Genomic DNA, 22,443 nt, shown 5'->3' with positions numbered 1-22,443 from the left:
GATCCAGGTTGGAGCAGAGGAAGAGGAAAGGGAAAGGGAGGAGCTAGGGGGTGAAGAATGCAGGAAGAGTGTTTGCGGCAAAGGGAACAGTAGGACCTTAGAAACAGTATATCTGGGTGAAGAGCTCCAAGAACCTTTGTGGGATGTGAGTGGGGTAGGAGGGGAACTGGAAAGGGGAAACGAATATGAAGTGAGGTGTAGGCGGAACCACATTTCAGGGATATCCTCTCCAGGCCCCAGGTGCATTCTGAGACGCGAGGCGGAAACCTGAAAGGCTCCCTAGAGCCTGAGGCTCTCCTATCCCCTTTGGCATTGGAACACAAGGTCTTTCTTCCTGTCACCCTCTGTCTGTTTAGACCGAAAGCTGCACCTCATGCCAGGTGCCCAACCCTGGCACTGAGTTGGGGCACCCATCCCCCAAGCTACCCTGATCCCTCCTGGGCAGCACATACTCTAGCTGCCTAGACCCACTAAGGGACTAACTCGGGCAGTAACAGGTGGGAAATGCGAGAGGAGGAAGCTAAACCCAGGAGCAGAGAGGAGTGAGTGGTTAGCATTGTCAGATTAAATATAGGACATCCAGGTAAACTGGAACTTCAGATAAACCAAAGATTCCACGGGACATACTTACACTAAAGAGTTATTCGTTATTTATCTGACATTCCAATCTAACTGGCATCCTGTGTTTTTATCTGCTAAGTCTGGCATCCCTAAGAGCGGTGCCTGTCTGCTTGGCATCAGTGCCTAAGTGAAAACCCCGGGAGGCGTCAGGGGAAGAACTCTAGGATGTGGTTGGTCATCCTGACTTTGCATGGTCTGTCCTCTCGGAGAAAGAGAAGCCCTGACGAGCCAGCTTCCTTGGAGGAGCCATGTCCACAGTGCCACATGCAGATGGCAGGGGTGCCACAGAGAAGGCCAGACACAGAGGCAACAAATTACCCCATTTTGAGTCTCTTCATTTCCATTCTCACTGCCAAGGGTCAGGGAATTGGTTCCTTTTAATAAACTGATCTTGCTTCCGGTCTCTCCCCTGTCCGGTTTATGCTGCATAGTGCTCACTATTCTTCCTAAACCCAAACTTAGGTCTCACTTTCTTAAAAACCTTCAGCTTCCTTCAGTAGCTATTCAATGATGAGCCTTCTGATGCCACCACCTCCATGAAGCCTTCCTTGACTCTTCCTTCCCCTCCTGCCCTTGTCCCCAGCTAAAAGTTATCATCTCTAAGTTTGTACAGCACTTTCTCTAGATAGTTCTTATAGCCCTTATCCTGCATTGCATATTAATAATGTGTACATTTTTCTCTATTAGATTTGTAAAGTCCTTCATAGTAAGCAGGTAAGAACTCACTCAGTACAGTGACCAAGTCTGCTGAATGACTATAACAAGCAGTGAAGGCGTCACAGAAAGGGCAAAGTCCACAAAACAACAGGTTTACTATGCTGCCGGCAGGCAGAGCACTGATAGCCGAAAGCCACATTCTACTCCCTTGCGAAAAGCACCAGTGCAGGGAACTTGTAACTCAGCAGATACGGCAGACCGTCCTGTAGAAAAGCCGCTCGTGAGAGAAGGGGCCAAATGGCCGAATCTAGGCAGGCAGAGTCCATGTTCAACTATAAGCAGATGAGAAATTTCTAACTTTTGCCTAAGTCATTAATGGAACTTACTATTCACTACCTAGGAACCAAAATGTTTGGTTAGAATTTCCCTTCTCCCTCTCCCACTCCAACCTGTGCTAACTGGCAATGCAGGGAGACCACCACTTAGAAGTCACTCTTTTCTATTTTCATGGGTTGAAACGAAACATAAATCTTCAGTGGAAATGCACAACTGTCTCCGTTAAGCTCCAACCCATTTTTCCATTTTAAAGGTTTGAAAGCACAATATTGAAGAAACTAAATAGGTTGAGATTCACTGTTCAATTCCACCAGCTCTCTGGAAACCCAATAAGTCCTGGGGTCTAACCAAGGAGGGAAAACTCACAACTACCCGCTCCAAGATCTGGGGAGGGCACAGTGCCATAGGACTAAAATTTTCACATCCCCTTCTCCTAGGAATACCTCCACTCAAGGATAAAAGCCGATGAGCCTAGACCAGCTTTGCATTGAGAGGCCTCAGTGACCTGCTGTGACCAGGCTGAGTCAAGAAACCACTCAGGCCCTGAGCAAATACGATGTCAGAGAAGCCACACCTTGGACCAGCAGAAGGATTGGCAAAGCTTGGAGGGACACTGCACTTGGTCAGAGCTTCACCTTGACTGAGCAGCATGTTTCACGCCTTTTTAGGACATCACATGAACTAGTCTATTAATGGTTTGTTTATAAACGTACAAGATGATTGTGAAAGTAACATGCCCACTTACAAAAAAATTGGAAAATGGAGAAAAGGGCAAAATCACCCTTCATCCCACCACTAACAATGTAATTAGCCTTTTGGTAAATTTTCTCCCAGTATTTTTACACAGATAGCATCACACTGCTAAACTGCATCAAATGTATCATACTGCTAAACTGCTTTACAAAACGATGAATACTTTTCTCTAAAAACTTTTAAAATCAAATACGCGCATCCAGTTTTTAAAAATCAAATTATAGTTTCAACACTTATTGGATTATCTTTATTTTCCAAAATTCTAAACAACAGCAAAAATCCGACTTGAAATCTAAATTCAATCACTTGCCCCACTAAACCAAGTGATGACACAGAAGAGGTTAACAGTCAATTCAGGAAATTACAACACTCGTAAGGAGGCGTTAAATCCAGCAGCTAAACTGCTACCAGCTCCATTTCCAGCGAAACTGTAAATCCTATTCCAAGTTATTGCAACAGATTTGTCAGTTTGGCTGTTTCATTCTCTTCTGGGGAGGAGTGTAACAACCCGAATAAACAGAAAAGTATTAGAGATGCCTGACAGAAAAAACTGTAAATTCAGAGGCAACGGGGATACAGCAGCTGATGTTAATCCGTATCTAGCTTCCCACTGCTTCTAGAACAGTGTTTAGCATGGCCACACTGACTGCTGCCACTGACCTGCTCCCCTCCCCAACAACATAAATTCTAGAGCAGGGTCAGAAAACTTTAAGTATTTTAGATTCTGAGGGCCAAGAGGCCAGATTGAGGCTATTTAATGTAGGTACTTACATAACGAGAGAAAAGAAATTTCCACAAATTTTTTATTGATGAAATTCAAACTATAATAATAAAATGGCTACAGTTTTTGGTAATACAGGTCTACTAATAAGAATGGATTTGGGGGGGATAACATTTGCCAGGTTGGGGTTCCCTTTCATCAAAATTACAACTGTTCATCTGTTAATGCTAATTCTGTAAGATTTTATGTATTTCATCTTTGAAAATGTCTTTTCACATACGCATAACTAGGTACTGCCAAATAAATACTATTCATTCCACAAACATGACTTTGAACATATTTGTCTCTTAGAAGGCATTTAAAGAATCTTGATATTTACTTTTAAACCACTTCCCATTGAAGGTTTAGTGTAAACTCTTTAGTGGTATAGGTAAACGGATTTTGAAATATGCAAATTTACCTTGCATTCCTATCAAGATGCAAAATCACTGCTAAAACTGTAGTTTGTGTTTGGAAATCATATCCATGGTAAATGTGTAAGAATGGAGACCTTACCTTTAACTTTGGACAGCAAAAGAAGTGTTTAAGGTAGTTTGACATGTTGTATAACTCAAACATTAGTTGTCAAAATGATTTCATGGCAATGTAAGGTTTGCTTATAAGCAATGTTTTGCCTTGTAATTTTAGGGTGAATTTATTGACAAACATTATAAAGTCTGCAGCAAAAGCTAATTTTCAAAGCCATTCACCATTCAATATAGCTCAGGATGACTCTTCTCATTCAGGAAAGTTTCAATCTCAGCTCTCAACTCAAAAAATTACAAGAAAACTTTACCACTGTGAAGCCACCAAACTGCTGTTTGCCAGAATATTCAGCTTCTGTTTCTGACAAAATTCATGGAATCGATAGTGATTAAGTCTGCAAGAGAGAGTGAAGTTCAGCACTGATCCTAATGGTTCAGTAACACTGAACCATTGATAGATTCAAGTATTTTCTGCAAAGTACCTGCTGATGAATAATATGACTTTAAACACCTTACATTTTCATAAGCTTTGTAAATTTGTCCAATTAAATCCTTTTCTTTTTTTTTTTTTTTAATTGGGGAATTGGGGATGGGGACAGCCAAGTTATTGTTCTTCAATCTTAGTTGTGGAGGGAGCCAGTCGCCATCTGGCTGCCCGTTGGCAGCTCATGGCCTCTAAGCTCAAGGTGCTGTGTTACAATCTTAGTTGCAGGTGGGCGTAGCCACCATCCCATGCGGGAGTTGAATCAGCAGCCTTGTTAAGAGCGCACGCTCTATCCACTGAGCCATCCAGTGGCAGCTCAGCTCAAGGTGCCGAGTTCAGTCTTAGTTGCGGGTCCATCAAACAGGCAGTCTTATTGTTAGGAGCTCTTACCAACTGAGCCATCCTGCCACCTGCTGGCAGCTCAGCTCGGGCGCAGCTCACTGATCTATGTGGGAATCCAACTGGCGACCCTGTTGCTCAGAGCTCACGCTCTTAAACTAAGCTAACACTTAACCAACTGAGCCACTAGGCCGGCCCCAATTAAATCCTTTTCTGTTCCACACATACTCTTACTCATCAATCGGAACAGACGGTAGCAGATTATACTTCAGCTTGTCCTGAATCAGTTTCCTTAACTTTTGGGGAAATATTCTCAGCTGTAGTTGTTTTAAGCAGACTATTCACAGAGGCTAATTCGTCACTGCAAACATGGCGGTGACACCGTCAATAGACAACTGGACAGTACCAGTAGCACTTGTTGACTCAGCAAGAGCTAAGGAAAACCACCTGAAATCATTTGCTTTGTTTTTTAATTGACTACTGATGTTGCTCCCAAAGACCTTAACATTTGGAGAAATTGTTCTTGCCAAAAGGCTAACGCTCTTATTAAACAAGTCTGCTTTCTCTGGACACATTTCTTCAGCTGCTGCAATCAACAAAATTTAATTCAATATCAGTAAACAGCTTTCCTTGCTCAGCTAACAAATGAGCCACTCAGAAGCTCACTGCAGTTCTAGCCTCATTTTTGTGAAGAAATTCTGCTTTGACAAAACCGTATTTTTCTAATTCTTCTATTGCCTTCTTATGAGTTGGGAATATTGTGACCACGGCTTAATCTGGTAATGTTGATGGGTTCTTTTGGCAGTTTTTTAAAAAAAAATTAAAGATAGCTTTTTCATCTAATTAGGTAACAAAATAATCCACACTCCACTGTGCCCTACAAACATGACACTCCAAATCCATTTTCCTCTTCCTCTGACATAAGTAGGTATTGGTAATAAAGAATAAAACCTCACGGTATGCTGATACACAGAGCAGCAGAAACACTGTCACGTTAGAACTGTCACTGCAATTTGTAGCACATTGAACAGCACTGCACAGCAATGACAGCCACGTGCTGTCACAGCTACTGAACTCTACAGTTACAGTGAAAAAACATCCATAGAAATATGTACATCAATGGGCATGGGTTCCAATAAAGCTTTATTTATGGACGCTGAAATTTGAATTTCATATAACTTTCATGTGTCATGAAATCTTCTTTTTCAATAATTAAAAATGTAAAAACCATTCTTAGGTCATGGGCCATACAAGCTGTATTCCCAAACAGGCCACAGCCTCCTCTCACACCTCCATACTTTTGATGCTGCTCCCAGTGTCTGGATCACCCTTCTGGCTTTTTCTCTGCATGGGGGTTCGCTGACCCTTCCTGGTGGTGCTAAGTGCCCCCTTTTCCATATTTCCACTGCACTGCGTGAATATAGCTGGTACGCCCCTACCACAGTTGACTTGAACTGCTTTGTAAGTAGCAATGTCTATTCATTTCTGTTCCCCTGCACAGAGCCGGCTCGTAGCAGGTGTTCAAGACATGTCTGTCTTGAAGGAAAAAGAAAAAGCATAAAGCATCCCAAGTGGTGCTACCCTGGTCCACTTGAACCCAAAAAACAGAGAAGCAACTCTAATCTCTAAGATGCTTTTCCTGGCAATTAAGAAAGCAGTAACTTCTCCAGCTGCCTTCCCCACAATGCCTGCATAGCCTTGTCCCTCACCCAGAGCACTCGATTTGAGATCTCCAGCCTTCCATGCTGACTGGAGGGACGTCTTGCTCTGTTGCTCAGAATGTGTGGAGATCACTAGAGATGTATTCTTTTGTTTCCTCCAACTAAGAAGTATTACAGTAACTATCTGGCAAAAGCTGGGTACAAACTGAAGGCACATTAAGTCAAAGAAAAAAAAAAGACATGTAGCTGAACTACAAATTGGTCAACTATATGCAGAAGGAAAAATATACCCAGTATTACTGATGTTAGGGGTTATCTTGGCTTTTCTCTACTCTACTGTAACTGTGACTACTTTTAGAATTAAAAAAAATTGTTAGGAAAGGAATCCACTATATTCATCACAACTGGACAGGGAACCTACTATCTGATTCCAAATTAAGTGAAAGATGTATGTATGAACGAAATTAAGTGAAAGAGGAGTTCCCTAAAAGTGAACTGTGGTGAATCTTTCTGTGACGCGAATGGCCTCCTCTTTATGATGTGTCAAATCGGATTGGACACATGTAGCATGGTCAGATGTGAACAAAAAGCCAAACAGGTAAGATAACGACGGCCTCTGGAGAAGCAACAGGATGAGGGGGTGCTACAGCTCCGGCTTGCTCAGGACTTGACGAATCCCATACGCAGTGAGGAGCGATATGTGAGCCCCAAAAGGGGGCGGCAGACTGAGCCAAGAGAAGAAACTCACCCTGGATGCCCCAGAGCCTAGGGGTCATGGGCCATGAGGAACCCGGTCCTGGGGCCCCTGCTGCTCTCCTGGCCAGTCAGCGGCCAGTGCTTACCAGTCTCACGCAAGGGGGCAGAGATCTGGCAGAGAATGTGACAGGCGTGCCCGTAACCCTAATAACCACCGTTCATCTTTATTACAACTAATCTTATAAAAATTAAATTTCATATTTTTCCAGCAATATACAATTTTTATCATGGAAACAGAATCTTAAAATGAAAATAAGTGGTCCTGTTCTTAAATATTCTTTATTGAAAACTAACTATAATGTGATAGGATTCTGCAACTAGCAAAAAAAACAAACAGAACAAAACCCAGTCATTGTTGAAGATTATGTTGTAGGACCCAAAGGCTCCAACGACACTTATCTGTAATCTACTGTTTCCCATCTTCACATTCACCCTACTGGAGACTTTTCTTCCCCACACGTAACTCCTGAAAAGGAATTTAATCAGGGCTCATATTTTATGGCTTATCAAAGACTCTTCACTTTAAGTTTGAGAATCAAATATGTTTTTAACTTCAAGGAGATTATAAGAGCAGATAAGCAGTATATTAAGGATATAAATTAACTTATCCAAGTGTGTGTGTGTGTGCGCGCGCGCGAGCACGCGTGTATTTCTTACAATTGGCTAAAAATCTTTTCTCATTTTTGAAGAGCTTTAGGTAAACTACTAGCAGTTCTAAATTCAATGTTTATAAGGACATATATATTGTTTTGACACCAAACATAACCCAGAAACTATACGTTGTAATAATAACCACATCAATGGGAGTTCCCAAACAATGACTTTTAAAAAACAAGGCCAAATAAAACTGAAATTGGTGGTTGGCAAACATTTGGACAATTCTGATAAAGTGATATACAGCTATAGAGATTTGGCTTCCAAATCTTCTGAAGTCCTGGTTTAGAAAATTCTGGCAGAAAAGGAAAACAAATATCTAGTGAATTTCTGAGTGTGTCTGAACCTTAAAAGGCAGGTCTTGATCCTCTATCTGGCTTTTAGCCAAAGAGCAGACATAGTAAGGCCAGTATAACCTACTAAGTAACAATCCTATCTTAACACTTTGTAAGCGGGCATTTTTCTCTATACGACGAGTTTACTCGTTTCCCGCAAACAATGTGTTAACACACAGATACACAGGAACCCACATTACAAGTGCTACAGGCACTTAAGTCAGCAATCGCTTTAAGGTGGGGGAGTCACTCGCTAGCAAATGATTTTAGCCCACTCTTCACTGAGAAAGGTCTGACACCTCTGAGTTGTCCTGGCCCCAAGAACTAACAAAAGTCATGAATGGTAGAGTGTTGGTGCGTAACTAATCCTATGTATCCCTGGTTACTTCTATAATTGTCCCCTCGCCCTAAGGATCCTGGAACTGGTAAAAGTGAGGACAGAAAGTTCATGGAAGCATCACTTACATCAATGATTTTGGAAAATATGTGAGGAGTACTGAAAACCTTGGTTCATTCTTCCTTAATTTAGGTAATGCCTTTACTTGAGTCAAAGTTCTTCTGTACACAGGTGGCCTCCAATTTGAGGAAACATTTTAGTATTACATTGAAATTGCTGTGTTATTTTGTAACTGTTTTTTGTACAACAAAGTCATTGGCCCTGGAGGAGTGGATCATTTAGAGCACAACTCCATCGCGTAAGATACAGGCAGTCTGATGGAGGCTACACGAAGAATGGCGACTGGAGTAAAATTCAAATGGACGAGGAGGAGAAGAGTGCACTCTGAAGACAACACAGACCCACATGTGTCCTATGAACCGAGGCATCTGCTGTGGTGTGGATATAGCTAAAGAAGGCATCTGATTACGGCTGTTGAAGGAGGCAGCAATGCAACTGAAAGCAGGAACTTGGGCCTTGTTCAAACACTGGTAAGAACAGTACTCACCCTGTGCTAAGTCCCAGGCACTGCTTTAAGCTCTTTATATACATTAACTCACTTAATCCTCATAACAACCTCCTGGGACAGGTACTATCCGTATCCTCAGGAAACTGACACACAAAGAGGGAAGGCACTTGCTCACGGTCCTACAGCGAGTAAGTGGTGGAGCTGGGCTTCAAACCCAGACAGCCTGGCTCTGGAGTCAGTGCTCTTAAACACCATGCTGAGTGTCAACTATGCTTTTCTTAAGAGAGCTAAAGGGAAAACAAAAGTAGCAGCAAATAATGACTCTGGAAGCTGTTCAAAATGTGTCAGGGAGTTTTTGACAGGCCATAATTACAATACCATAAAATAAGTTAGTAAAAGTTAAAAAAGCAATGTTAACTTTAACATGCTCTACTGGATATTTAATATTCATTTTATGTATTTATTATAAAGCACTCCTGGTTCAATAGTAAAATTTGTGCTGTTTTTTTTTTTTTTTTAGCTGAGCCATCCTGCCACCTGTTGGCAGCTCAGCGGCAGCTCAGCTAGAGTCGGGAATCGAACTGCTAGTTGCTCAGAGCTCACACTCTTGAGCAAGCTCTTAATCGAGCCACTCGGCCGGCCCTTGTTTTTTTTTTTAAACACAAGTTTTTCTTTAAAAAGAAAATACAAGTATGGGTTTCTAATTTGTTATGTTTGGATAGGTTTGATTTACACAGATCCTAAAGCGGCAGGCATTAAAAATGCCTGGCACCTCTTAGCAGTAAACGTGACATCAAAAAGATATAATAATGTTCTTACCGAAATTAATAAAAGCTTACATATAAAAACTACTATTAAAACTTTTATGTCATAAAATACCATACTAAAGGTTTTTACCAACCTCTCCTTTTCTAAGCATAACTACCTCTCTTCAATGGGGTAGTTTTGTGAATAAGCCAAAATTTCATAGGAGGGTGGGAATATGAGCCTTCCGCCTCTTTAGTAGAAGTCATTTCATTAGGACTTATGGTGGCCATATGGAGTTTCACATATTAATAGGAAACAAATGAGTCTACTTAAGAACACAAAAAGCAAACTGTGATATAAAAAATAAGGAAAGGGAGGAAACATTTCAATAAGCTCAGATATGACATGATGATACTGTTACAGGCCTTAGTATCTTCTTTATTTCCTAAATAAATTGAGCCACCAACAGGAAAAAGGTCACCTCACAGAGAACGCTATGAGATTTTTTTAAGTTGCTAGACTCCTTTCCATCTTCTCCTCCTCATCAGCTCTTGATACTGCTGTCAAATTCTACACACTGGCAAAGAAAAAAGGGGTGAAAGTTGAGGGATTTTACAGAGAAATAATAAAAAATCTGTTGTGATTATTTGAACTAAAATATTATAGCTACTAACATAATCTTAAATGCCTAAAACACATGGCCTGTCCTTAAATGCCCATGTGAACGTTAAAACAATCATTACAATACCTGAAGAATGGAGTCTATTACATTTAGCAGAACACCAACCTTCTCTTCTACTTCCCACCCACCCTAGGAAGTAAACACAATTCATTTTACAACGGCATTGGGGAAAATATGCTTGTTCCTTATAATGGCTGTCAATTCAGAGACAACTTAAAGTATAACTACCAACAACTAGTAGTCTCAAACTTGCTGAGTGTTCACTCATCTCAAAAGCATCTCTGGAGACTTACAACATGGGGGCATCACTAGAATGGATACACAGGGACTAAGCCACCGAGAAGGCTGGGGAAAGGGCGCCAAAGAGCTTTTCACAAACTGCAGGCTTTCCCACATTGAACGATGCTGCCAAGCCCTGATAGGCCACGTGCTCTAAGGCCTCTAGTAGCACAGACTCATGCGCTGATTTTTTTCAACCCTTTTCTTAAAAAATTGAGATGTAATTTACACAATATAAAAATTCACCACTGTAAAGTATACATTTCAGTGTTTTTAGTATATTTACCATGTTGTATAACCATTATCACTATCTAATTCCAGAACATTTCCATCGCCCCATAAATATCCCCCATACTAATTATCATATGCACTGATTTTATCCAAAGTTTCTCCATAGATATCTCTGTTGCCCAGGCAGGTATTTTAAGATGGTTGGCTGGGGTGAATCTACAGAGTATCTACATAGTAAGAAAACAAGAAAGCTACACATTGCCCAGAAGGATACTGAACCCAAACTCTTGGCATTTTTAGCAATTAGGCTAATGCAATTTTTATACATTGGCTAAGAATGACAGAAAAACTTACATTCAACATCCATCTTCACATAACACATTAGTGTGCCCCAAATTCATCCAAGATGTTAAAAGAAGGGAAGACAATCTACTAGGATTAGCCATAACTGTCCATAGTTGCAATTTCAAAATACAGAAGATGCACATGTGCGAAAACCTCCTTTAGTATCAAGTATAGCTGGATTAAAAAAAACAAAACAAGAAACTTAATCATTAAGTAAATATTGCCCCGTTTGGGAAAATAATCCTAAACCAGTCCACTATTTAAAGTGATGCAGGTATAAATGCTACCTTACTTTTAAAACACTCTTCTGACCCACGGTCTCTCCTGAAGAGAAAAATAACCTTTAGGCAAAGGTCTGGCAGGAAAGCCTGCATGCACATGTGTGGTGCTCTGGCTGTTGTAGGGCTCTCATTACCTAAGTGAGCTCATGGCTTCTAAGACACACAGGAAGGAGACCTCACCTTCAGGCATCAGGGTGTTGAAAGCGGGAGGAAGTAGGTCCACGAGGGTGTCTTGCTTTTGTGCACTTATCTGGGGTGCTATTTCCAGAGAAGGAGCTCCTTTATAGAGTGTGCCCAAGATGGATTTCTCTAAGTTGATCTCAGAGTTGTCCAGCTGCCCTCACCAATAAGTCAGTCTTTGTAGGTTGATAGAAACCACCAGTCAAAGCAGATGCATATGGATTGTGGGGAAGCCTTCTTTAGTATCTAACATAGCTGGATTAAAACAAAAAAACTTAACCATTAAGCAAATCTTCACTTTAATCATTAATTTAGATTATAGCAAATATCAACTAGGTACTAAGCTTGAGTCTACCCTTAGCATGGGCACTTAACACTTATTAATGGGGATTTTGTGGGCTTGATTGAAGGCCACAAGGAGCTCTTAATTTTGGTCCTGCAAGAAATCAGTTCTACTTGATAAACAAGTAAACAAAATCCAGAAATGTTTATTGGTAACTTAACTTATTCTTGCTAAAGTTGCTAAGCAACGCTTCCAGTAACTTCTGTTGTGTAACAAGTTGTACTCTATTAGTGTATTTACAATTTTGCTGCAATAATAATTAAAATACATGTTCATCTCCTGGATTTTCTACAACACAATCAGATGCAACCAAGTGGAGTTCATGACATTTCTATTATGTATAAACTAACAAATTTGCCTCAAAATAGTTATCTATGGAAGTACTGTTACATTACCCTTGTTTAAAGATGCCCAGGAAACAGTCTTAAATTAAAATGACACTATAAATTTATCCTTTGTCTACCTATAAGAAACCACCCAGTGGCCAGAAAACTCCAAGAAACCTTCATAAACTAGGATTTCATTTTCCTTTAATACAAGGGCATTAAGAACTTTGAGAATAAACTGCAGGTGAAGGAATCCAAAAATGATTTAATGTCTTTGAGGTTCTTATAGTGTCAAAATAATGATATAACTGTTATACAACAAAAAGCCCAAAGTTAGCTAAATTTGTAGATGTATTTCAGAATGTAATTGCTCCAAAATTTCCCATTCTTAAATCTATTTTATAAAACACTCCTAGTATATAAGATTGACTTGTTCTGAATAAAGCTGGATGAAACTTAGTCTTTGTCAAATAAAAAGACAAATTACCTAGCAAGAGGTCACATGGTTCTTGTATTGGAAGAGTACAAATACATGCACATTGTCATTTTAGAATGCTAATCACATACTTGGAGCTGTTCAACAGAGGAAATTCTGATAACTGCTTTCAGGATCAGATTCCTCAGGTCTAGTACAAGTGCCTGCTGAAAGGATTATTTCCAAGTTTCCCTTAAATCAAGATCATTCAGGAGATTAGAAAACAAACCCACAAAATAATTATCCTTCAAACTGTTATGAATAATCCTCTTGGTTTAGGAAAAGGAAGGCTCAAACTCTAGGCCTTTAGTTGTGGGACAAGAATAAAGGGAAGAAGGCAAGCATATAACAGGAAGGCAATTTTTGCTTCTGGCAGATTCAACTGTGTTTGCCAAGATTGTCTGCCATTATGAGTGGGACAATTTTACGCAAGTTTCTTCCAGATTATTGCAAAGATTACTGCATGTCACATAATCTCAAATAATATCAGACACACAAAAAATACACAAAATTAATGTAATTAATGTATAAGAAAGTCTTAAAAGGTAAAAAATCTTGACGGGCCAGTCGAGTGGCGCGTTGGTTAAGAGTTGGCTTGGGAGCATGAGCTCTGAGCAGCAGCGCCGCCAGTTCGGATCCCACATGGGCCAGTGACACTGCGTCCTCTACAGCTAAGATGGGGAACAACAGCTTGGCCTGGAGCTGGGCTGCCGTGAGTCGCCGACAACGGCGTAGGCTGCAGCAGGGCTGCAGTGGGTTGCCGTAAGCTACCGTGAGCGGCCGTCCAATGGCCAGCGACCAATCTGCCTCACCTGGGAAGAGCACAATGATAATACCAACATGGGCCAGTGAAGCAATGTCCTCCACAACTAGACTGAAGAACAAAAGGACAGCAATTTGTCTGTCCCCCTTCCCCATTCCCCAATGCTGTTACCTCCCCAAATTGCCCCAATAAAATCTTAAAAAAAAAAAATTGCTTGGGACGCCAGCTCTGAGCAGCAGGACCCCGGTTCGGATCCCACATGAGGGCCAGTGACACTGCCCTCCACAGCTAAAATGGTGAACAAAACTTGACCTGGAGCTGGGCTGCCATGAGTCGCCGGCAACAGCATAGGCTGCAGTGGGGCTGGCCGGCAGCCGGCATGTGCTTTCGTGAGCTGCTGTGAGCAGCCGTCCAATGGCTGGTGACTGACTGCCTCTCCCGGGAAGAGTGCAATGATAATACCAACATAGGCAGTGAAGCAACATCCTCCACAATTAGACTGAAGAACAAAAGGACAGCAACTTGTCTGTTCCCCTTCCCCGATTCCCCAATGCTGTTCCCCTCCCTCAATTCCCCAACAAAAAAAAATTAAAAAAAAAAAAATCTTGACAGGTAAAAAAATACAAATATTCAAAAAAAGGGGGTCTATATCTGTATTCAACAGTGGGATCAATACAATAGATAAGGCAACATTCAGACTGGAACAAATTCTGAAAATTCATGCTGTAAGGGAGAACGAAAAAATGCTGGGCAGCTCAAAATTTTATAGCAAATATTGAAATCAACATAAAAATGCTCCTGTCTCCTAACTCCCAAAAGCAACAAATGGGTTCACCTTAAAATAATAATAATAATAATAATAATAATAATAATCAGAGCCAACAGGTGTACTGGTGCCATCATCTGTGCCCTCATGCTCCCTGCTCCTCAGACCTGGGATGATATGTTTTCCAAATCATCACAGCTTCTGAATATCCATAAACTACCAAGGAAGACAACTGATTTCTATCTCTGATTTTTGAAGATATTAACATCAATACACACACAACACACACACAAATGAAAAGATAACAGAAAACGAAGAAATGGGAACACCTACAACTTCCAACTACCCAATCAAACTTAGGTGAGCCACCTCAAGAGCCAAGACCGGTTATTTTACACTTACCCCTCACGGAATGAAAAGACAGATTTTCAACAAATGAGTATCAAGAGGACAAAGACTCAGATACTAACATTTACACAGCTGTTGCCTTTTCATCTGTCATTTCCAAAATGATCAGCGAGCCTTTCTGATATAGATTCCTTAGTATACTCAATGACAACACAAGATAGAAACAGAGGTTTGCTGATTACTCAAAACGTTACAGGTATTTTACTGAAAAACGTCACCCGAGCAACCAGAGATTACAAAGACGTTCTAATTACATGAAGTTTGCAGATTCCCAAGTCAGGGCCATACTGTTGCTTGGCCGCACCATTCAACTGATGATCAGTATCCTCTGAGGTAAGACCATCTCACCAAAACAGAAGGGTTGCAGAAAGAACTCCAATAAGAAAGGACCAGCAAAGCAACTGCCACGTTAGGAAAGTTATAGTTAACGTGAGTCTGACTGTCGTCAAGAAAAAGCGTCAAATCGTTTCAACCAGTAGCAGAGAATCTCACAGAGAAACCAATACAATTCCTAAAACTGATGTTGCGCAACCCCAGAGCAGAGCCGTTTCCCAATGGGTCTTACTTCTGTGAGGGGCAGAAAGAGCTCCTCCTCGTCTACTTTCAATTCTTTCTACTCCAACAGATGCTTCCTGCTCTTGGTTCACCAGACAGCAGTACTGCGTGGCTCGTGGCTCTTAAAGAGTTCTTCAACCCCCCGGGTTTCATATGTCCAGCAAGCCTGAGGTACACCTGGGGATCCCTCTAAACGCGCACATCACTCAGGAGCCCACGGGGCTGAGAGGCACTCAAGGAGCATCAGGGAAGATGGAAACCAACATTTTTCTTAACAGGAGGACCCGCCTCTTTTCATCTGTCTTTCTCCCAAAGCACCTAGCACTAGGTAATTGCTTAATGTGCCTTGAAAGGAAATAAAGAGAAAAAAGACAGGGACACTTAAACACAAACAGATCCCCAAGAAGTGGTTTTCCATCTTAATGGATTCTCGTAGTGTCAGCATTTGGGGTTCTCCCTCTTGATACCACATTTAAGTTGGGCCTGAGGACAGACTCTGACTCCATCATGCTCAGGGTCCCCGAGTCGGGTTGGTTCAATAGTTTAGGTGACTTAAGCAAGAGTGGCCTCTGTGGACAACATACAGGCCTTAGGGGCACAAAAGGCCTCCTAGGCACAGTACCGGGATGGACTAACTAGACTTCACGCTAACCGTCATTCCTAAGTGGTTCTAGGGCTGGCCCCTAAGGAACTCATCCTGGTCGTGTCTTGGACTTCTTATCGCCCCACAAGTGTCTGGTACTGTGGTTTATGATCTGAGGAGCAGTTAGGCCTCGAAGCCCTGGCCTAGGCTGTGTGCCCACCGCACTCCTGCCTTCCCCATTCGGCGGCGGGGCCCGCGTTTCCCGCCCCACTACCCGACCAGAGACTGGTGGCAGTTGAAAGCAGTCGGGACCGGCCCCAGCAGGTTGGAACCGGTCTGGGCCGGGCCGGAGGAAAAAGGGGGGGGGAGGGAGAAGCCGCCTCGCGCTCTCCCTGCGCGCGTGACTCACGCTGGCCGCTGACGTCAGGCGTGCGCGCGCGGCGGGGGGGGCTCTACGTACGTGTAGTGCTGCGGTTTCTCGGGCTGTGCCTGCAGCACCTGAGCGGTAGCGGCCGGGGGCGCCGAGGAAGCTGCGGAGCCGCCGGGCCCGGGGCCCTTCGACATGGTCCTGTCTTCCTGCCTCTTCGCCGCTCCCCTTTTATTATTCAGTCTGCGCGGTCCGCGCCGAGGACCCAGTGCGCCTGCGCCGCGCCACGAGAACGTGAAGACCCCCCGCACAGCAGCAAGGGCTGCTGGGACTTGTGGTCCCCGGTTCGGCTGGAATTTTACCGTCGGTAGAGGGTTGCTGCCAAAGGAACGGACCACAATGCCCAGGGATCCTTGCAGACTGTGTCCCGGATGCTGAGGGCCTGCGGCGGCTTCTGGGAATTGCAGTCCGGCTGCTTTCTCTTTAGAACCAGCGCGTTTCAGTCTCGTTAGGGGTACCTTTCCCTGAAATTGGAGCCCCTGGAGTAGATGGGGCCCAGAGCTAGGGAGGCCTTGACGACGTCTGTGAAACAGTTCCAAGTATAATTTTACTGCCAACAGTGTAATAATTACCTCGCCTCCAGACTTGGTAAAGCTTGAGCTCGGTTCTGATGCCGGCCCCGAGCTGTGCTTAAGGATCTGTATCGCCCGTTCCTGGCTCTGGACCTTTGTGCTGCAGGCACCTGGAGTGCGCCAGCATCCTCCCTATTCCTGCAGTGGGACTAGCCTCAGAGACGTGAAGGAAAGTACCTGCTTGAAGTCAGCTTGAGAAAGCTTTGCTAAAGAAGAGCTACAACACGATACTCTCTGTTCCCGCGTCTTTGCTGGGGCGCTCCCTAAACCTTTAGCAACCCTGAAACCTGGAACTCCACGATTTGGTTCTCTTGTCAACTCGACACCTGGCCTGACCAACTTGTTTCCAGTACATTAGGGGCCAAGGACGAATTTAATCTCCGTCTAGAATAGTCTCAGGTACACTCAGGTACACTGGCAGGTTGCAGGGGTATTGAGAAGCATCACATAGTGTCCAGAGGAAGGGCCTGGGTTTGAGTAGGGGGTGCGATTTATAATCCACTCCTCTTCTCTGCTCAGAACGTCACCCTTTGCATCTGGGAAAATGTCACACCTCCCCGCTTCCCGTCAGTGGGACTATTTTTCACTTTGTGGACTTTGTAAAATAAGCCAGTTCCCCCATACTAGGCATTTGACTGTGAGCTCTGCAAAATTCTTCATATTTTAACGTTTGCCATTTAACTTTGTTTTCCATATCGAATCTATTTAAATCCATTGTTTTTAACACTGATTTGTATTTTATTAGATGGGATTATGTTAACTAATGATCATCTTATTAAATAAACACATTCCAAATAACTTCAGGAGTGAGGGAGTGTGGGGTGAATGGAAAATTGTTGATGTTTAAGAATGATATTTTATTTAGTTTCTAGTAACCTCACATCAGAAGCCAAAATTGTCAGCCTACAAAGTTAAAAAAGTGATATTTCTTAAACAGGCTAAATGTTTAACCACTAGGGGCATTGGGAGATGAAAAATTACAAAAAGACAAAAAGTTGTTGTGTATTATTTTAATCGCATTATTATTAAATCCAAGTAATGGGCCTATATGTTAAACCCAAAATACTGGAGTGTGATCTGAATGAAGATACATAGTTCATAGTGATCGATTTTAAATAAGTGTATACCATGAGCTTCAGAATTACGTGTGTAATGGTAGAATTGGGAGATGATGTCATCCAAACTGCTTAATTTACAAAAGAGGAAAACGAAACTCAGAGAGGTTAAGTGACTTGCACAGTTACTCAGCAACTCTGTGACAGAACAGGAACTAGGACAGTAGCCTACATCACATTCTGCATGGTTTTGATTGTATAAACATTTGCAGTTCATTTGCTGTGTTGCTTTTCCTTCCCTGCACCAATTTAGGAAAAAGAAAAACTAACCTGTGTGACTGCCTCGCAAGAGGGACAAACTATTTTCACGAATTGTCCTTAAATGAATGAATGGAAATCCCTACCTAGTTTCTCTTGTAGCAGTTTTAGTTCCTCTCTAATAATGAGCAACATGGAAAAAATATAACTAGCATATCTCTCTTCTAGGAGGCACGGGACCGACAAAGTTCTGGATCTCAGAAAAGCCTTGGAACACAAAGGGTGTGTTTCAAGGAGCCCATTCCTTCTCCAGGCCATTTGAGCAGTGAAAAAAAGATGACTGTATTTTTCCTGGTTACATCCAGAGTCTTGAGAGTCTCCTATGTGGGATGGAAGCAGTGCCTTGTTTCTCCACTTTTCACAGGTTTTGAGAACAGGGCAAGAACCTTTATCTTGGTTTCTCTTCTCAGCATGGTATAAATGTACTAAAAAGGTTAATCTTTACCTTACCCTAAACTCTGAGGAGGCAGAAATTAAAGTTGATTCAATTATCATATAAAAGTTTAAATATGTGGTCATTAATACATATTGTGAGTGTAATGATTGAAAGGGCTGAAATAGAGGAATTCAGTACTAGAGATTGGGCCAACACCGTAGCTGCTTTTACAAATTGTGCATTTTTTTCTCACTATTGATACTGAGAGAAGACTTGGTGTCACAAGTACATTTTTTAGGTATTTGTATTTATGTGTAATAGTTTTCTGTTGAAATCTATATGTAACTGGTTTTGCTAAAATAAAAAGATTTTAATAATTTAAAATATTCAGTAAATCCAGAGTAAGAACTATGGAGTAGACTGTCCAAAGATCTATTTCAATTTCTGAGCTTTGTTTGGCTGTTCTTAACCTTAATTCTGCTTTGGTATTTTATATACCTGAGTCACTAGAGTACTGAATATTCCAACTCACCCAAGACATTTATTTAGTTAAGGATAGGGATTACCATTTTTATATATTTGTCATGTTTCTTCAGAAGTAGTACCTCCATGATATACCATTAAACATAAAGGCACATATTAAATGTAGTTGTCTTTCCTTTACTCTTTATGGACATTAGAAGTGCTGTCATAGGACTATTCCCATTTTGGCTGTAGTCATTTCATTCAGTTGAGTTACATAATTCAAAAATATGTTGCTTAGTGTGTTACTTCTTGTTTAACTCTAAGCATAATGAAATCACAAAGCATTTTGTGATGGCCTAAGAACGTACAAAATGGTACTTATAAAATAATTTATTGACATTTGTTTCTTTGTAGCTATTATGTACCCTTCCCCATCCTACCAGACAAAAGAACTGCTTTTTGGTTAAAATGTATATGCATGATAAATAAAATATCTGGTAATATAACATGATTTACTGAATTCTAATTCTCATTTACACTACATACATACTTTTTTTTTTTTTTTTTTTTTTTAGCTGAGCCATCCTGCTACCTGTTGGCAGCTCAGTGGCCGCTCAGCTAGGGCTGGACTTGAGCTGCTGTTGCTCAGAGCTCAAACTCTTGAGCGAGCTCTTAACCAACTGAGCCACTTGGCCGGCCCCCAAAGTTTTTAAACAAGTTAAAACTCATCTGAAATATTTTGTATGAGCTCTTGAATAAAACTTGATAACAACAACAACAAAAATGAATTAAAACTATCAAAATGTTAATGAGAAGTAAATAACCATAGGGAACACATTTTTATGTTACATTGGAAAATATTTACCAACATTTCATTAAAGTAACCTCTCCTGCATTGAATACATTACTTGATGCCAATAAGGTTGGGCTTCTGCCCATCCGGACTCTTGAGTCCTGATAGGGGCCAATGCAGTTCATTTGCATTGACTTTCTATTGTAGAGCTTTGGAACCAAGGGAAGGATCCAAACATAGTTCCATTTTATCCAATCAGAAGAGCCGTTTAGTGTTAAACTCTGATTCGCCCATTTCTCTTTGCTTTTATCCAATCGTTAGGCCACTTTAAGAGCCAATCAGAGGCCTAGATATTCACCAATCAGGGAACAGGGCAGAAGCACGGCCTTTGTGTCGGGGGATGTCAACGCGTCGGCGAAAGCTCCCGCCAATAGGAAAAGTCGTTGGTGTATGCAAATGAGGGTACTATGACGTAGAGACGCAGCGTGAAGCGTGGGTATAAAACCGGAGACATTGGGGGGGTTTCGATCAGAGCGGTTTGGTCGTTCGTCCGATTGTCGTCTTTGTTTTCGTCGGCTACTGCGGCTTTTCGTTGGGCAGCAGAAGCGGCGCGGCGACAGGAGAAGCGGCCTAAGAGTTTGGCGTTGGGTAAGCGTTCGTGGATTTACCCGTGACTTGAGGCCCCGCCAGCCGTTGATGGCCGCGGGCTGCAGCCGTTGAGGGCCGAGTGCCGGTTGATGCGGGCTGCTCGGGCAGCTGGCAGCGGGTATGGGGCGCGGAGGTATTTCCTTGGGGCTTTGTTCCGGAACCGCGTCTCCCCCCCGCCCACGCTTCCCGCTGGTGATTCAGACGTCCCGACGCTGGGTTTCCGGGCAGCGGGGACTCCGCCCGTCCTGGAGGAGAAGTGACTCCTCCCCGCGCCCCCCCTCCCAGGGGAGGCTGCTGCTACTCGCAGCCTGAGTCATTAGGGGAGGGGGAGGAGGCGGCGGCGGCGGCCTCGGCCATCTGCCGCGGCGAGGTGGGTGCGAGGCGGCGGCCCGGCAGGGGCTCCGGGACTGTCCCGCCCCCTCGCCCCCCACCTCCCCAAGACGAGCGTCGCGGCCTGAGAGTCATGGTTGCATTCTTTAGGTGAAAGAAAATGGCCCGAACCAAGCAGACTGCTCGTAAATCCACTGGTGGGAAAGCGCCCCGCAAACAGCTGGCCACCAAAGCTGCCAGGAAAAGCGCCCCCTCCACCGGCGGGGTGAAAAAGCCTCACCGCTACAGGTAGGCGAGGCTGAGGGAAAACAATGACTTGGCGGCGCTGCGCGGTGCGGGAATTCCAGCGCTCCCGGTAGGGCGCCGGCGCTGTCAGTTAACTGGTGTCCGTTTACACCCTCCTGCTCGCTCAGGCCCGGGACCGTTGCGCTTCGAGAAATTCGTCGTTACCAGAAATCGACCGAGCTTCTGATCCGGAAGCTGCCTTTCCAGAGGTTGGTGAGGGAGATCGCCCAGGATTTCAAAACTGACCTGAGGTTTCAGAGTGCCGCCATCGGTGCGCTTCAGGTAAGGTGACAAGGCCGTGGTAGGGGCGGGGGGCTTGGGGCTGGTTTCTCAGAGTGTAATGCTGTGGCTCTTGTCCTCAACAGGAAGCTAGCGAAGCGTATCTGGTGGGTTTGTTTGAAGATACTAACCTGTGTGCCATCCACGCCAAGAGAGTCACCATCATGCCCAAAGACATCCAGTTGGCTCGCCGGATACGGGGAGAGCGAGCTTAAGTGAAGGCGGTTTTTATGGTGTTTTGTAGTAAATTCTGTAAAATACTTTGGTTTAATTTGTGACTTTTTTTGTAAGAAATTGTTTATAATATGTTGCATTTGTACTTAAGTCATTCCATCTTTCACTCAGGATGAATGCGAAAAGTGACTGTTCACAGACCTCAGTGATGTGAGCACTGTTGCTCAGGAGTGACAAGTTGCTAATATGCAGAAGGGATGGGTGATATTTCTCGCTTCTCATGATGCATGTTTCTGTATGTTAATGACTTGTTGGGTAGATATTAAGGTACTAGAATTGATAAATGTGTACAGGGTCCTTTTGCAATAAAACTGGTTATGACTTGATCCAAGTGTTTAACAATTGGGGCTGTTAAGTCTGACCATGCATCACTGTGATAGAATGTGGGCTTTTTCAAGGGTGAAGATACAAGTCTTAACCACAGTGTAACTTACAGTTTCCTTAAAAAAAAAAAAAAAAAAAAAAAGTAAACCTGGCAGCTATAGAATACACTATGTGCATTTATAATAGCTATTTTATATATTGTAGTGTCAACATTTTTAAATTAAATGTTTTACATTCACGTGGTGGGGAGTCTTGTCATTAAGGTGTGTGTAATTTAGAGTCCAGTCGGTTTTCTCCTAACCAGGCTGCGCTTGTTTTCATAGTAAAAGGCTTTGCTCATTGTACCTTGCATAAGTCCTCATTCTACCACGTGTTAACTAACCCTCTAGCTGATAATGCAAACACTAATGGGGAATTTTATTTATAAGGGCTCTAGAATATAATACAAGTTATTCACACCAGCATCATCTGTTACTAATATTCTGAACTAGTTAGTGCAGCTTTTCTTTGTGTTGTGGTTGGTCTCATAACTAGGTTTGAGTTTCTCTACCAAGAGGAAACAATACCTAAGTTCTTTTCCTTGTGGAGTTTGTATTATAACACTTAAGAGTAAATTTGTGATGGGGG

General features: G+C 42.7%; 2 protein-coding genes and 1 long non-coding RNA gene across 4 annotated transcripts in view; 1 reads left to right on the top strand and 2 right to left on the bottom strand.

Annotated features, from left to right (window-relative positions):
* The window catches only part of UNK (unk zinc finger), a 32,885-nt gene extending 16,055 nt beyond the window's left edge, over positions 1-16,830 (bottom strand). Inside the window, exon 1 of one of the 2 annotated variants that reach the window (XM_019644378.1) lies at positions 16,171-16,830. In XM_019644378.1, coding sequence (XP_019499923.1) covers positions 16,171-16,274 — 104 coding nt within the window. In that variant the 5' untranslated portion in view covers positions 16,275-16,830. The remainder of the gene's footprint in view (positions 1-16,170) is intronic. The other variant, XM_019644377.1, reaches the window with a different exon arrangement.
* Positions 9,893-15,974, bottom strand: LOC109383714 (uncharacterized). Its single transcript, XR_002124278.1, has 5 exons — positions 15,780-15,974; positions 15,138-15,472; positions 11,492-11,746; positions 11,040-11,204; positions 9,893-10,070 (listed from the first exon to the last, which is right to left on the bottom strand). It is a non-coding gene; the product is annotated as an uncharacterized LOC109383714 (long non-coding RNA).
* A 3,261-nt stretch (positions 16,831-20,091) lies between the features above and the next one.
* On the top strand, positions 20,092-21,958 carry H3-3B (H3.3 histone B). The gene is made up of 4 exons (XM_019644422.1): positions 20,092-20,364; positions 20,845-20,982; positions 21,108-21,261; positions 21,345-21,958. The coding sequence occupies exons 2-4, from the start codon at positions 20,855-20,857 to the stop codon at positions 21,471-21,473; spliced, it is 411 nt and encodes a 136-aa protein (XP_019499967.1). The 5' UTR covers positions 20,092-20,364; positions 20,845-20,854; the 3' UTR covers positions 21,474-21,958.
* The last annotated feature ends 485 nt before the right edge of the window (positions 21,959-22,443 follow it).

Source organism: Hipposideros armiger, unplaced genomic scaffold (assembly GCF_001890085.2).
Source record: "Hipposideros armiger isolate ML-2016 unplaced genomic scaffold, ASM189008v1 scaffold_87, whole genome shotgun sequence".
NCBI classification, from domain to species: Eukaryota; Metazoa; Chordata; class Mammalia; order Chiroptera; family Hipposideridae; genus Hipposideros; species Hipposideros armiger.
The sequence above is the reverse complement of the archived record's forward strand: the minus strand, read 5'-3'. Positions and strand labels throughout refer to the sequence as shown.

What these genes read in the sequence shown, in the direction of transcription:
- H3-3B (XM_019644422.1), top strand. Translation starts at nt 20,855, where the DNA reads ATGGCCCGAACCAAGCAGACTGCTCGTAAATCCACTGGTGGGAAAGCG. An exon ending in AAAAAGCCTCACCGCTACAG is followed by an intron (nt 20,983 to 21,107) that starts GTAGGCGAGGCT and finishes CTGCTCGCTCAG; the next exon opens with GCCCGGGACCGTTGCGCTTC. An exon ending in CCGCCATCGGTGCGCTTCAG is followed by an intron (nt 21,262 to 21,344) that starts GTAAGGTGACAA and finishes TGTCCTCAACAG; the next exon opens with GAAGCTAGCGAAGCGTATCT.